Raw genomic sequence first — 17013 nt, 5'->3', positions numbered from 1 at the left:
TAACCAGGTGCTGGTGGCTCATGTCTGTAATCTTAGCTACTCAGGAGGCTGAAATCTGAGGATCTCGGTTCAAAGCCAGCCAGGGCAGGAGAGTCTGTGAGCCTTTTATCTCCAATAAACCACCAGAAAAACAAGTGGTGCTGTAGCTCAAGTGGTAGAGCGCTTGCCTTGAACTGAAGAGCTGAGGGACAGCACCCAGGACCATATTTCAAGCCCCACAACCAACAAAAAACAAACAAACAAAAAAATTTTTTTTTTTTTCGTCAGTTGTGGGCCTGAATTCTGGACCTGGGTGCTGTCTCTCAACTCTTCAGCTTAAGGCTAGCGCTCTACCACTTGAGCCACAGCGCCACTTCTGGCTTTTTCTGCTTATGTGGTGCTGAGGAACTGAACCCAGGGCCTCATGCATGCAAGGCAAGCGCTCTACCACTGAGCCACCTTCCCAGCCCCACAAAAAACTTCTTTAAAGGGTTATTATAAGGCTTCATGAAATAAAACATTTTAAACCCCTAATATATACTTGATGTAAAGGAGACAATAAATCATAAGCATTTGTTGTCTTCATGAGGCGGAAAGAATCTAAACAAAGAATCTGCTAATACCCAATACAAACAAAGACATTTGCTATAGAAAACTGACTAGCTGGGAAGGTGGCTCAATGGTAGAGTGCTTGCCTTGAATGCATGAGGCCCTTGGTTTGATTCCTCAGCAGGAAGCGGGGCTGAGGCTCAAGTGGTAGAGCACTAGACTACAGCTGAAGAGCTGAGGGACAGCACCCAGGCCCAGAGTTCAGGCCCCACGACCAACAAAAAAAAAAAAAGGAAACTGATTAAAGCTGGGCATTGGTGGCTCACACTTATAATATTAGCTACTCAGGATTCTGAGGTCTGAGAATCGCGGTTCAAAGCCAGCCCAGGCAGGAAAGTCTGTGAGACTTTTATCACCAATTAACTACCAGAAAATCAGAAGTGGTGCTGTGGCTCAAGTGGTAGAGCAATCGCCTTGAGCTAAAGAGTGCAGGGACAGCACCTAGGCCCAGAGTGCAAGCCCCACGACCTACAAAAACAAACAAACAAACAAAAACTGACCTACAAAATCCCTCTACCGATGCTGGAAAGGTGGCTCAGCGGTAGAGTGCTTGCCTTGCATGCATGAGGGCCTGGGTTCCATTCCTCAGCACCACATAAGCAGGAAAGCTGAAAGTGGTGCTGTGGCTCAAGTGGTTGAGCACTAGCCTTGAGCTGAAGAGCTCAGGGACGGTGCCCAGACCCAGAGTTCAGGCCCACAACAACCAGAACTAACATAAAACAAACATACGGGTTGGGAAGGTGACTCAGTGGTAGAGTGCTTGCCTTGCATGCATGAGGCCCTGGGTTCCAGTCCTCAGCCACACATAAGCAGAAAAAGCTGGAAGTGATGCTGTGGCTCAAGTGGTAGAATGCTAGCCTTGAGCTGAAGAGCTGAGGGACAGCACCCAAGCCCAGAGTTCAAGCCCTACAACTGGCAAACAAACAAACAAACAAACAAACAAACTCTATCTGGACAGAGAACTGATCACTGTTAACTTCATTCCATGTATAACATAAGTAGTTGTAAAATATGATTTTAAATATCAAGAAAATGGTTTCTGCTTCCAAGCAAGATGGAGTAGTAGGCTTGGTCTCAACTGCATTTTTAAAAATAACTAGTAATGAAGAATTTAATTTTAAATTTAAAAAATCAGCTTCAGTAACTATGAAGCAGAGAAGTCTGCCAGATTTACTTATTTCAGTGTCATATTTTTTCCCCTTCAGTTCCTTCTGTTATGTCTTCTTCTCCTGTGCAACTTCTTGTAGTTTAGGAACAACATATTTTTAATGAGGACAATTCAATATGGCAGGGGGAGTGCTAGTATGGGTAAACTGGACTATGCTTTTAAAGTACCACAACTCATGCTGAATATGCTAAATGAAATAAACTCCACATCGAAATCTAGAATTTTTAAGCACGTATAGCAAAAATTAAGCACTCATCTTGGACACTGATTGATTCAGTGTCCAATGTTTGGCCTGGGCACACCTACCAACACCACCATTGTAATGCCAGAATAACATACATTGTTTCTTTAAAATGACATCTTGGAGATGCTACGTAGTTTTTTGGGATATAGCCTGGATGATTTTTTGGGTGAACATGAAAAACTGAACCTATTTATTTACATGTTTTTGTACAATTTTCTGGATCAAGAGTGTAGCAAGCCATTTCCACCAGTTACTTACTACAGGAAGATCCCTGTACTGGTTGTCATGGCTATGCAAAAAGTCAGAAAACAGCATAGCTAGAAACACATCACTCAGAGGTAAATTCTCATATGTTCACTGCCCATTTTTGGGTCTTGGCTGTCAATAAGAATCAATTCATTGAAGAGCTGGCTCAATACATGCTTGCTAAATTGAATTCAATGGATCTTACTAGGAATTGAGTTTAGTTCAATTAAAAGACAATGGCACACCCCTATAATCCTAGCTACTCAGGAAGCTGAAATCTAAAGACTGAAGTTCAAAGCCAACCTGGGCAGAAAAGTACATGAGACTCTTTATGTCCAATTATCACCAAAAAGCTAGAAATGGGAGCTGTGGCTCAAATGGAAGAATGCTAGCTTTGAGTTAAAAAAAAAAAAAGTTCAGGGACAGCTCCCAGGCCCTGAGTTCAGCCCCAAGATGGACACACGGACACACACACACACACACACACACACACACACACACACACACACACACGCACACACACGCACGCACGCACGCACGCACACACACACACACACACACGACCACTGGAGATATTGTGTAAACTTGAAAACAAAAGATTTTGCAGGCACATTCTATTATTTCACAGTTTATAAGAAACTCATTATAAAAGCCTGTTCTTTTCTTTTCATTGGGATTATCTTAAACCAAGAAACCAGATTTTCATATTTTAAAGTCAAACCACACTGTATTAGTAGGTAGTAATGAGGCAGCTGAAAACTAAACTGATATCTGAATTTGGTTAAAAATACTGCACCTCCTAGTCTTCCAGCCATCTTTAGCATAGTCTTCATAATGAATAGAATTTCTTTTCTTTTACTGGTAGAGGGAAGAGACATGAGATGAGTGTTGAGAGACGGTGTTACTGTTTGGTTGGAAGTTACTATGTAGTCCAGGCTGGCTTGGAACATGTGATCCTCCTGCCTCTGCCTCCCAGGTGTGGGGATTACAGATGAAAACCCCCACATAACCATCACAATTTATCTCTACACAATCCTTCAAGTGCTCTAAGGAAAGCTGTACAACAAAGCCAACTGTCAATGTGTCTTCACAATAGCTGGGAAAAGTGGCTTAAGATAGCAAAAAATCATGTAAAAAGTATCAGCTATAGTTAGAAAATCTAAGAAAAAGGAAATAGAATAAAAATAAACCATTTCAAGCAAAGGTCTACTCATCCCATTAATCCTCCTTCTGGTAATCTACATCACCAAAAAAAAATTCCATATGGAAATAAGAAATCATTTCTTGATATCCAAGGAAGACTGGTTCCAGGAAGACTCCTTGTGATACCACAATCCATGGATGATCAAGTCTCTTATATAAAATAATGTAGTATTTAAATACAACCTATGTACAACCTCCCATATAATTTAAATCATCTGTAGATTACTTATATTATCTAATGTAAATTCTGTGCAATAGTTGTTATACAATATTGTTTAGGGAATACTAATAAAAGAACAAAGTCTGTAGATGTGTTCAATAAAGGTGTCAATTTTTTCCCCCAAATCTTGTTCCTCTGTTATTGGTTAAATCCACGTATGCAGAAGGAGGACTGGTTGTATGTATAAAAATGTTTTATAAATGATTTATAATACTGAAAATCTGGCGGCAATCTAAATATTCAGTAAATAATAGAAAAGTTAATCAATTCTGAAATACCCTTCTAAGGAGACACTAAAATAATAATTATAAAGATCATCTAGTAATGAAGAATGTTAGGTTGGAAAAATGTACAAATTGTTGCCTAGCATGCATGAAACCCTGGGTTTGATTTCTCAGTACCACATAAAGAGAAAAAGCCGAAAGTGGTGCTGTGGCTCAAGTGGTAGTGTACTAGCCTTGAGCAAAAGAAGCTCAGGGACAGTGCCTAGGCCCCGAGTTCAAGCCCCAGGTCTAGAAAAACAAAACAGTAAAATGAGGAGTACCTTTTAAATGTTTGCATGCATAAATACACACACACACACACACACACACACACACACACACACGATTTGTACTTGTCAATTAAAATAAATGGAGGGGAAATATTGTTGAGGAGCTGATTTTTTGCTTTTCTATAGCATTTCAAAATTTTCTATAATCCTACTTATATTTCCATTATTTTTTTCAAGTTTTCAAGTGATTAAGTGGTTACATAATTTCCCAAATTTCCTGGAGCAAACTGTCTATCACAGTCTATAACATTTATGAGTTCTATGAGCTTTGCGATACAGTATTTCTTCTACATTGGTGGTATGTACATTTCTTTTGTTTTGCATAGCATCAGTTGTTCCCTCTTCTTACATTTCTATTATAAGATTAATATAATTTCAAAAATTAGGTTGCAAACTATATATAGGTTTTGAGTAAGAGACAGCAGGAGAGTAAGAGAAAAGATTGATCTGGTCATTGGCAGCAGTCCAATCTCAGAAGTTCATGTAGGTTTCAGATACTTTTAACTAAATATCAGTATCATTGGACTGCTCTTCTTTAGGATAGTGTTATTATACTCTGGGATTCTTCTCATTTTTTTTGTTTTCCCCTTCCCAACCTTATATTCCATACCATGGCATGAGACAGAAGGCAAAGAGTTCACATCCTTATTCTAAAGGTACATAGATTACATACTTTCAAAACATTTATCTTCCATAAAGCATTTTTTAGTTTAGTTATACTGTTAATGTCAAACAGTAGCATTAATCATGTTTTCCAGATGACTAATGCTTTTGTTGGCAGCTACAATGAGAGAAAATATTTGGTTGCCAGAATGAGTTATTCCTGCTTCCTGTTCCTCAGCCAGTCAGCTGTCAGTATAAACAGATAAATCCTCTCTAAATTATTTCGATGTTAGTTAAAAGCAGGTTAAGCCACTACTGGGGCTCCATTAATCTATTTTTGCTTTACTCTCTCCTTTATTTATATTACTGGTAGATCTTCCACAAAATATAACCTATTTTTTCATTTCTTTTCTTTCCCCCACCCCCTCCCCCAAGTTCTGGGCCTTGAACTTGGGTTGTGTACTGTCCCTAAGCTCCTTTTGCTCACGGCTAGTACACTACCACTTGAGCTACAGCATTACTTCTGGCTTTTTAACTGTCTCACAGACTTTCTGGTTGGAGCTGGCTTTCAACTGAGATCCTCAGATCTCAGCCATCTGAGTAGCTAGGATTACAGGTATGAGCCGGCTAAAATATAACCTCTTATTTGGAAGACGGATAACTTGTTCTCCATTAAGAATAGCTACAAGAAGGGAAACATGGGATGAGACTACAAGCCCCTTCTCAAAGAAAGAGACATCTCCAGATAAGCTGGTGTCTATAAGCCACTAGAAAAGTTAATTCTGAAGTATCTTTCTAGTATACAGTCACTTAAAAGGATGAATATGAAGAACAGCCAGTGATGAGGAATGTTAGACTGAGAAAAAAATACAAATTCCTTCATTCATATTCAGGAACTCTTTTCTAGATCCCTTACTAAAATTCCTCACAGTGACATTTTCTTCATGGGCAAAATTTCTTCTCTATTTTTCTCCTTCCTTTCGTCTCTCCTTTCCCATCTCTTCCTTTTTTTGGTGGTATTAGGAGGCTGAACTCAGGTCTTACATGTTGTAGGCAGGTGCTCTACTACCTGAGACACTCTTCCAAGTCCTTTTCATGTTGGGTTATTTTTTGGGATAGGTTTTGCTTTATCCTCAGGCTAGCACGGACTGCAATCTTTCTATTGATGCTGCCTGTGCCATTGAAATGACAAAGGGTACACTACCACATCAAGCCACTGATTGAACTTTTTCTTCTTGGGTAGGGGTAGGAGGAACTGGGCTGTCCTTGGACCACAATTCCCTGATCTTTGCCTCCCAAGTAGCTAGGAGTACAGGGTAAATTAAAGCTGCCACAACCAGCTAGCACTGAACTTTTCTGAAAATATGTCATAGAATCAGAAGATCTTGGGGTTTGACAGGATTTTAGAGTAATTTAGTATAACATTTTCTAAGAAATCCAGAAATAAGTGATTTTTTCCAAGCTGTGCTGGAAGAGTAAGAAGTGAACAATTTCTAGTTTGCCACACAGTGGCCCAGTTATACACTGCCAAGCATCAACAGGATCTATAAAGATCTGTTTGTTTTCCCAGCTTGTGAACTTAAAGGAGACCAGCTTGTAAACTTTAAGGAGAGACTAACCTTGTTCATCTGCCCAGAAAAGAAATACAGAGTTGGGTGTCACATGTCCACTCAGGTGATTTAGTAAGAAAGGTGCTAGCCCAAGAACAATCATGGGTTTGGTTGGAAATAGGGCAAGTTCTAACCACAAAGTCAAGTGGATAGGGTGTGTTTGTATGTGTATGCTTGTGTATGATTTCCCTGGCTGGATTACTGTTTATAGTGCTCAAGTCTGTAGTCCTAGCTACTCAGGAGGCTGAGATCTGAGGATTATGGTTCAAAGCTAGCCTGAGTGGGAAAGTCCATGACATTCTTTTTTTGTTGTTGTTGTTGGTTGTGGGGCTTGAACTCTGGGCCTGGGTGCTGTCCCTCAGCTCTTCAGCTCAAGGAGAGTTCTCTACCACTTGAGCTACAGCGCCACTTCCGGTTTTCTAGTGGTTTATTGGAGATAGGAGTCTCATGGTCTTTCCTGCCCGGGCTGGCTTTGAACCACGATCCTCAGATCTCAGCCTCCTGAGTAGCTAGGATTACAGGCATGAGCCACCGGTGCCCAGGGTCCATGACATTCTTATCTCCAATTAGCCACCAGAAAACTGGAAGTGATGCTGTGGCTAAAGTGGTAGAGTGCTTCCTTTGAGTTGAAGAACTCAGGGACTTCATCAAGGTCCAGAGTTCAAGACCCATGACTGACCAAAAATAAGATAAAATAAAATAAAGCTTTAAACTGATTGTTTTTCCTTCAAATGTATAATTACACACTTTTTTTTGTTGTTGTTGTTGGTCACGGGGTCTGGACTATGGGCCTGGGAGCTGTCCCTCAGCTCTTCAGCTCAAGGCTAGTCCTCTACCACTTGAGTCATAGTGCCACTTCCAGCTTTTTCTGCTTAGGTGGTGCTGAGGAATGGAACCCAGGGCCTCATGCATGCGAGGCAAGCACTGTACTACTGAGTCACCTTCCCAGGTTCCCCCTCCCCTTTTTTTGCCAGTCTTGGGGTTTGAACTCAGGGCCGGGGCATTATCCCTGAGTTTCTCTGTGCTCAAGGCTAGCACTCTAGCACTTGAGCCCCAGTGCTACTTCTGGCTTTTTCATTTATGTGGTACTGAGGAATTGAACTAAGGGCTTCATGCATGGTAGGCAAGTACTCTACCACTAAGCCACATTCCCAGCCACACAATCATTTTTAAGTGTATAAGTACAGTTCCATTAGAATATCAGAATCCTATATGAAAAAAATTGACAACTTCCTAGAATGCTTTAAAAGTTCACTGTTTTCTTCAGCAAGGATACCTTATATTTGAAGGTCACAAACATTCAAGAGGTACTAAATGTAAGTTTTAGCTTATTTAGTTTACCACTTTTCTATTCTTCCATCTATATACTCATTTCTTCTCCCAATAAATATTTACCTACTGTGCACCAGGCACTTTTGTATGAAGAATAGTAAACAAGGCAAACAATCAACAAAAGAAAACAAATGAGAGAAACACACACTTGTAAATAACATTAAGAAAATAAAGAAGAAAGATGACCAAGAGTAAAAGGAAATGAGATGCCACAGGAGTTATTGACTAGTAGGCATCACATCCCTACCTGTGTAATAGCAAAGAAATCACTGAATTTTTTGGAACTCAGGTCTCCAGCATGACAAACCAAGGTTGAGCAGGAAGTTACAGAGTGGAAAAAGCCCTGGACTGAGTATGAAAACAAGCTAGGGTCCTTGTATTATCGTCAAACCCTACTTGGACTGGCTCCCAGTGACAGGAGTGACAAAAGCCTTGGGGATTGAAGTTGACTTTAGGGTAGGTCCACACATTTGTAAAAGATGTACTATAACTCTCTGGATGCTTTATTTTTATTTTTGCTAGAGAAGACCTCTGAGAACTTCAGAGACACTCTATTAAGTTTCCTATTGTACTATTTTTACTCTGTTTACATTATGAATATTGAGTTTGATAGAGAGGCATTGATAATTCAATTAGTAATAGTTATTCTTCACAGCACATTAAAACACCCAAACTAAGTTTAAAATATCCCTGTACTGCCAGGCACTGGTGGCTCATGCCTGTAATGCTACCTACTCAGGAGGCTGAGATCTGAGGACTACAGTTCAAAGCCAGCCTGTGCAGTAATGTCCCTGAGACTCTTATCTCCAATTAACCACCAGGAAACTGGTGGTGCTGTGGCTCAAGTGGTAGAGTGCTGGTCTTGAGCTGAAGAGCTAAGGGACAGCACTCAGGCCCCAGATTTCAAGCCCACCACTGGCAAAAAAAAAAAAAAATCCCTGTAGTAAGTCTAAATCAAGCAACAGGTTAAAGGAAGACAAAATAAAAAAACAGCAAACCCAAACCATTAGCAAACATTATCCTTTCTTTTAAATTTTGGCTAAATATTGGCTACAATATCAACGAACAGTGAAGGTCAATGAGCCCTCCATGTATGAGAAAAGCAACTGTACCGAGTGTAGAGTGCCATTGCTGGTTGCTGCAGGAGGACGAGCCCACCGCTCATTTTCTAGTTCTTCCATTACTTGGTTCATGGCACTCTTTAGCCATGTGTCCACAGACACACCAATCTGCTTTAACAGGTCCAGCCGGGCTTCAGCTTTCAACTTAATTATCTAAGAAAACAGAGAAGCTGGTCAGAAACCAATCAATAACATTTATTCCCTACATATTTATTTATTTTTGGTCCGGTCGTGGAGCCTGAACTCTGGGTCTGGGCACTGTCCCTCAGCTCTTCAGCTCAAGGCTAGTGCTCTACGACTTGAGCCACAGTACCACTTCTGGCTTTTTCTGCTTATGTGGTGCTGAGGAATCGAACCCAGGGCCTCATGCAGGCAAGGCAAGCACTCTACCACTGAGACACCTTCCCAGCTATTCCCTACTTATTAACAATCTTGATATTTATTAGCAAATCTTAGAAGCAATTGTTCACCTGCAAAGAGGACAGGTAGATACACAAAAATATAAATAAATAAATAAATAAAGAAAGAAAGAAAGAACATCTGATGGTGGCATACAGGGTGTGTGTGTGTGTGTGTGTGTGTGTGTGTGTGTGTGTGTGTGTGTGTGTGTGTGTGTGTGTGTGTGTGTGTGTGTGTGTGTGTGTGTGTGTGTGTGTGTGTGTGTGTGTGTGTGTGTGTGTGTGTGTGTGTGTGTGTGTGTGTGTGTGTGTGTGTGTGTGTGTTATTAAGCTATCCCCACTACCCTTTGCATACTTGTTTTTTTTTTTTTTTTGTCCATTGTGGGGCTTGAACTCTGGGCCTGGGCACTGTCCCTCAGCTCCTCAGCTCAAGGCTAGTGCTCTACCACTTGAGCTATAGCACCACTTCGGTTTTCTGGTGGTTTATTGGAGATAGGAGTCTCGCAGACTTTCCTGCCCAGGCTGGCTTTGAACCACATCCTCAGATCTCAGCCTTCTGAGTAGCTAAGATTACAGGTGTGAGCCACTAGTGCTCGGCATACTTGTGTCTTTACCAGAGCAAAGTATGAGATTAGACGTCAAACATAACCTATGAAAGGGTAGAGGTTAGTGTGCTTTAATTTTCCTATTAATAAGGTTATATCTCTGAACAGCTGAGATCCAGCATTTTCAGTAGCCCATTTTAACCCAAGTGGGTTGAACTCAGAGATTTTTTTTTTTGGGTCCGGTTGTGGGCCTGAACTCTGGGCCTGGGCACTGTCCCTCAGCTCTTCAGCTCAAGGCTAGCGCTCTACCACTTGAGGCACAGCGCCACTTTCGGCTTTTTTTCCTGCTTATGTGGTGCTGAGGAATCGAAATCAGGGCCTCATGCATGCAAGGCAAGTGCTCTACCACTGAGCCACCTTCCCAGCCCTGAGATTTTTATTTATCTATAATTTATCTTTTGGTCTGACCTTTTCTTGTCACTCCCCTGGTGCTTATGGCTGAAATCCTAGCTACTCAGAAGGTTATGATCTGAGGATTGTGTTTGGAAGCAAGTCTGTGAGACTCTTTCCACATTATATTACCAAAAGAGCTAAAAGTGGAGCTGTGGCTCAAATGGTAGAGTGCTAGCCTTGAGCAAAAAGGAGCCCATGGACAGTTTCAGGCCTGGAGTTCAAGACCCAGGACCAACACCAAAAATAAACAAAAACTTCCACAACTCTGAACCTTTTATTTTTTTTGTTTTTGATGTCAGTCATGGGGCTTGAAATAAGGGACTAGGCACCATCCCTGAGCTTTTTTGCTCAAGGCCAGAGCTCTACTGCTTTGGCCAAAAAGCACGTCAGACTTTTGTTAGACAACTGAAGATGAGATTCTCGTAGACTTTCCTACCTGGGCTGGCTTCAAACTGAGATTCTCAGATCTCAGCCTCCTGAGAGGCTCGTGTGAGCCACCAACACCCAGTATAAACATCCAAAGTTTATAAAGTATCTTTCACATTTTGAGAAAATATTTTCTCTCATACCTTTCCACATACCCTGTGCCCATACAGCTATATACTGTTCCTCTAACACATTAGTTACATTTACACATTTGTTCATGACACTGTTTTTTTCTTTTCTTTTCTTTTTTTTTTTTTTTGGTCCAGTCGTGGGCCTGAACTCTGGGCCTGGGCGCTGTCCCTCAGCTCTTCAGCTCAAGGCTAGGGCTCTACCACTTGAGCCACAGCGCCACTTCCGGCTTTTCTTTTTGCTTATGTGGTGCTGAGGAATCGAACCCAGGTCATCATGCATGCAAGGTAAGCGCTTTACCACTGAGCTACCTTCCCAGCCCCTTAAGTATACATTTTAAAGCAATGAAATATTTTTCTTTGTGTTAACCAACAAGGTTAGAAATTTTAAAAAGTCTTTATTTAACTGAAGCCAAGAAATAAAAAAAAAAAAAAAGCTGGGAGAATTTAGTATATTCTCTTCTGTCAACACCAGCTAGCCTAGTTTACTTAAGATCTAGTTTTGTCAGTACTTTTCAAAACAGCTGATGAACATGTTATTTGCAAACAAGAATTGCTTGCTTTCTTGCTTGCTGCTGGGGAGAAATCCTACACATTCTGGTGCTATGAAAATGATCTGGTTGTGGGTGTAGCATAGGAAGAACTCAATTTGGTTTGTTTTCCTTGAAATCTTCAAGAGCTTGCAGCTTTTTATATTTTAACACTTATTGAAGAGTAGAATTTCTAGTGTTTTTGAATCAATTTTTTTTTTCCTTTGGTCGTGGGGTTTGAACTCTGGGCCTGGGCACTGTACCTCAGCTCTTCAGCTCAAAGCTAGCATTCTACCACTTGAGCCACAGCGCCACTTCTGGTTTTCTGGTGGTTTATTGGAGACCAAGAGTCTCACGGACTTTCTTGCCCGGGTTGCCTTTGAACCGTGATTCTCAGATCTCAGCCTCCTGAGTAGCTAGGATTACAGGTGTGAGCCACCAGCACTCAGCTGAATCTTTTTTTTTTTTTTTTTTTTTTTTAGACAGGATCTCATATAGCACAGGCTAGCTAGCCTCAATTCACAATCCTGCCTTACTCTCATGCCTGAGATTACAGACATGTACTACCACACCAAGAGTGTCTTCAAATGGATTTTAATGGTGTGCTGATTCCAAATTTTCAGTGCATAGCTGTGACAGTTAATCATGACTATTAACTCGACTAGATTGAGAAGCACCTAGGAGTTTACTAAGCATAACTCGGGTATGTCTATGAGGATGTTTCCAGGGAGAATTAACTAAGGATCCTAGGAAAACCCACAGACCCACAGTGGTACCATCCTTTAGTCTGGGAGACCAAATGGAATAAAATAGGGAGAGGATAAGCCAGATGCTAATGGCTCAGACTTACAATTACAGTTAGAAGCCAATCTGGGCAGATAAATCCATGAGATTCTTATCACCAATTAACCAGCAAAAAAAGCCAGAAGAGGCATAGTTCAAGTGATTGACTGACTTCCAGCCAGGTGAAAAAAGCTGAGCAAGAGAGGTTCTGAGTTCAAGTTCCAATAAGGGCAAAAAAGCAGGGGTGAGGAAGCTAGCACAGATATACAGACATTCCTTCTCTGCTTCCTGGGTACTGTACTTGAGCTGTTCAGCTCAAGATGAGTGCTCTACCACTTGAATCACAGCACCATTTCTAGTTTTCTGGTGGTTAATTGGAGATAAGAGTCCCATGGACTTTCCTGCCTTGTCTGGCTTTGAACTGTGATCCTCAGATCTCAGCCTCCTAAGTAGCTAGAATTACAGGCATAAGCCACCAGCGCCTGGCTATCACTCCGATTTTCTTTTTCTTTTCTTTAATTTATTATGTATATTTATTGTCATAAGTCATTGAATGTGATTACTAACAGCATATTGAGATTTAAGCTCCATTTCCCTTAAGTATTTTTGAAACTTAAGCAAACTATTAAGCACAGAGTGAAGCCTAACTAGATTCAATTCTTGTACCTGTCTACCTTTTAAAAATTTTAAATAATATTTTGGGGGCTGGGGTGGTGGCTCAGTGGTAGAGTGGTTGCCTTGCACGCATGAGGCCCTGAGTTCAATTCCTCAGCACTATATAAGCAGAAAAAGTCAGAAGTGGTGCTGTGGCTCAAGTGGTAGAGTGCTAACTTTGAGCTGAAGAGCTGAGGGACAGCACCCAGGCCAAGTTCAGGCTCCATGACCAACAACAACAACAAAAAATAAATAAAAATATTTTTAAATTGAGATTTAGTGATTACATAAATTTCATAGTATTGTGGGTTAGTGATACTTAAAGTCACAAACATATTTTAACCTTCACAGGGCAAATTGTCATTATCATGGTCTATAAAGTTTGTGAATTCTATAAACTTTGACAATACAACTATTTCTTCCAAATTGGGTGATATGTACATTTCTTTCCTTTTGCTTAGTGTAAGCTGTTCCCTCTTATTCCCTCCCTCCCACCTCTGCCCTTGAGTTGCTTAGTTCATTTTCATCAGTGTCCAGTGGAGCTGATGAGCCCCTCTGTTGTATTTTTTCCCATGTTTCCCTCTGTGCCCTCCTCTTAGCTTCCCTCAGATGTGCACATGTAAATACCATATATGAGGTCAAGAACATGGTCACTCCAATTTTCTAATTATTAGTGTTTGCTTTCCAATGTAATCAACAACTGAAATTTCTGCTCAGTTACTCTGCTTTTCTGCCATTGTTTCCAGTCCAGCTCCTTCTTAGGCTAAAGATTTGGATGGTAATTTATATGCAAATCTGAGTACTGCCTGATATCTCTCCTCAAGCCATTAAGTATGGGTTCTCTGCTGAGTTCTAAGCATGGTGCTCCTCATAGTCCAAAAGCTGTATAATGCAAATGTCATCAAGGGGTGATTCTTTTTCAGGTTTTTACATACTTCGGGCCATTTTCCAGCTATATCACACACACACACACACACACACACACACACACACACACACACACACACCACACACACACACACCACACACACACACACACACACACACACACACACACACACACACAGAGGCTAGCATTGAGAATAGAGAGTTCAGTAAGACTGACCCAAAATTTTAAATGTGAGCAAGAGATATGAATAAATACTGAAGACTAGCTGAGATTAGGGAATAGGTGTAGTGGTAGAGCATCTGCTTAGAAAGGGTTAAGGCCTTAAATTCAAACTCCAGTTTCACTACCACCAAAAAAAGACACTATACTAGATGGTAGAAAATTTAGGAATGAGTGAGTGGTTCAAGTGGTAAAGCTCTTGCCTAGTAAACATAATTCTTTGAGTTCAAACCCAGTACCTTAACCAACCTAAATAAATAAATACATAAATGCCAACAATCAAATGAAAAGGTGCTCAGCATCATTAATCATCAGAACTACAAGGAAACATATCAAAGTTCTCATTGTACACTTGAAATAGTTAAATTTTATTGTATGTATAGAATATTTGTAAAAACCCTGACTTACAAAATTCTATGAGGTAATAATAGAGAAATAGAGAAAAATGCCTACTTGTTACCACAAATGCCTAATTGTTGCCACTGGTGAAAAACCAGTATTTGCCAAATGCAATCGGGAGTGAGACAAAGAATCTTTATTGTAGATAGTTTTTTTTTTTTGTTTGTTTGTTTTTTTGTCGGTCGTGGGGCTTGAACTCTGGGCCTGGGAGCTGTCCCTCAGCTCTTCAGCTCAAGGCGAGCGCTCTACCATTTGAGCTACAGCACCACTCCGGTTTTCTGGTGGTTTATTGGAGATAGGAGTCTCATGGTCCCTCCTGCCCGGGCTGGCTTTGAACCACGATCCTCAGATCTCAGCCTCCTGAGTAGCTAGGATTACAGGCGTGAGCCACCAGCGCCCGGCTTATTGTAGATAGTTTTGGTAGCACTACTTTAATTAAATTACCACTCTTAGTATCATTAATATCAGTTCAACTTTATGTATGCATGCATGTATGTATGTATGTATGTACGTATGAATCTATCTATCTATCTATCTATCTATCTATCTATCTATCTATCTATCTATCTATCTACCTACCTACCTACCTACCTACCTACCTACCTACCTATCTATCATCCTTAAGTAGTTATACAAAGTTGTACAACTATAAAGACCATCACCTATAAAGTATTTGTGCCTAAAAATTGAATATGCTTCTAATTAGTTTTGATCTAACTTCAACTTCACAGGACAAAAATAATGGGCTAGTCTAATAAATATATAAAAAGCTAATAGTACAAAACAATCTAGATACTCAGAAATACCTGTTTATTGTTCTATTTTCTCTATATTTAACATTTTCACAAGAAAAAACATTTAAACAGTGATTACTTGGGGCTGGGAAGCTGGCTAGTGGTAGAGTGCTTGCCTTGCATGCATGAGGCCCTGGGTTTGATTCCTCAGCACCACATAAACAGAAAAAGCTGAAGTGACACTTTGGCTCAAGTGGTAGGGGGCTAGCCTTAAGCTGAAGAGCTAAGGGACAGCGCCCAGGCCCAGAGTTCAGGCCCCACGACCAACAAAATAAATAAATAAATAAATAAATAAAAGTGATTACTCAAGAAGTCTGCTAATACTAATGCTAATGCTAGTACAAACCTGTGATAATGTTCTTTTTTTTTTTTTGTCAGTCATGGGGCCTGGATGCTGTCCCTGAGTTTTTTCACTCAAGGCTAGGGCTCTACCACTTTGAGCCACCAGCCAGCATGTAGCTGGCTGACATATTTCTATACATTGTCAATTTTTTTCCTTCCTTCCTTCCTTCCTTCCTTCCTTCCTTCCTTCCTTCCTTCCTTCCTTCCTTCCTTTCCTCCCTCCCTCTACTTGGAATTGAACTTTGTACTTGAGCTCCATAACTTGAGCTATAGCCTCAGGCTTGATTTTTTTTTTTTTAGATAAGGTCTCCTTAGTTTTGCTCCAGCTGGCCTACAACTGGTGATTCTTCAGCCTTAGTCTCTTGATTAGCTGAGATTTTAGATATGTGCATGTGTGTGTGTGTGTGTGTGTGAGAGAGAGAGAGAGAGAGAAAGAGAGAGAGAGAGAGAGAGAGAGAGAGAATACCTCTAGCTGATTTCTGTCTTTTGATCAGATAATTACATTTATATTTAAAGTAATTATTGATAAGAATTTTGCAAAAGGCCTAACAGCTTTTTGTCTCTCATTTCCTGCTTTACTGTCCTCTTTTGTGCTTATTTAGTTTTGTTTTTGTTTTTGTTTTTTTTTGGTCAGTCGTGGGGTCTGAACTCTGGGCCTGGGCACTGTCCCTTAGCTCTTCAGCTCAAGGCTAGCACTCTACCACTTGAGCTACAGCACCACTTCCACTTCCAGCTTTTTCTGCCTATGTGGTGCTGAGGAATCAAACCCAGGGCCTCATGCATGCAAGGCAAGCTCTACCACTGAGCCACTTTCCCAGCCCAGGTATTTTGTTTTACGTTGATAATTCCCTTATTTCCATTAAAACATTTATTAGTTGTGGGGCTTGAACTGATGACCTGGGCTCTGTCTCTGAGCTCTTTTTGTTCAAGGATAGTGATCTAGCACTTTGAGCCACAGTGCCACTTCCAGTTGGTGGTTATTGGAGGTAAGAGTTTCACAGACTTTCCTTCCCCAAGCTGGCTTTGAACTATTATCCTTTAAATCTCAGTCTCCAGAGCAGCTAGGATAACAGGTGTGAACCACCAGAACCCGGCTATATTTAGTATCTTAATGCTATAACATTCTTATAGCTACTACTTTTTTTTCTCTTTTATTTCTTTTTTGTGCTAGTACTGGGGTTTGAACTCAGGGCCTGGGCATTGTCACTGAGCTTCTTTTGTTCAAGGCTAGTGCCCTTCCACTTGAGCCACAGCTCCACTTCTGGCTTTTTTGTAGTTTATTGGAGACACAAGTCTTATAGACTTTCCTGCCTGGGCTGGCTTCGAACCATTATCCTCAGACCTTAGCCTCCTGAATAGCTAGGATTACAGGAGTGAGCCATCAGTGCATGGCTTAACAACTACTTTTTAAGTAGATATATTAGAGAATGTGTGTGTGTGTGTGTGTGTGTGTGTGTGTGTATAGGTTGTATGTGTGTGTTAATGTTTCATTTAAGCAAGTCTTGAGACTGTAAACTGCCAGAATTATTACAAATATGTGTGGAACAGTCCTAGAAATCTTATAT

At 40.7% G+C, this 17013-nt stretch overlaps 1 protein-coding gene across 2 annotated transcripts in view; it reads right to left on the bottom strand.

The window, feature by feature from the left end:
• Fchsd2 (FCH and double SH3 domains 2) overlaps positions 1-17013 on the bottom strand; it is a 222768-nt gene that overhangs the window by 18220 nt on the left and 187535 nt on the right. For both annotated transcript variants that reach the window (XM_070035064.1, XM_070035065.1), the window contains one exon: positions 8880-9041. In XM_070035064.1, coding sequence (XP_069891165.1) covers positions 8880-9041 — 162 coding nt within the window. The remainder of the gene's footprint in view (positions 1-8879; positions 9042-17013) is intronic.

The sequence above is a fragment of the Dipodomys merriami genome, unplaced genomic scaffold (genome assembly GCF_024711535.1).
Source record: "Dipodomys merriami isolate MVZ:Mamm:240054 unplaced genomic scaffold, mDipMer1.0.p SCAF_25, whole genome shotgun sequence".
NCBI classification, from domain to species: domain Eukaryota; kingdom Metazoa; phylum Chordata; class Mammalia; order Rodentia; family Heteromyidae; genus Dipodomys; species Dipodomys merriami.
This window is presented reverse-complemented; position numbering and strand designations above follow the sequence as displayed.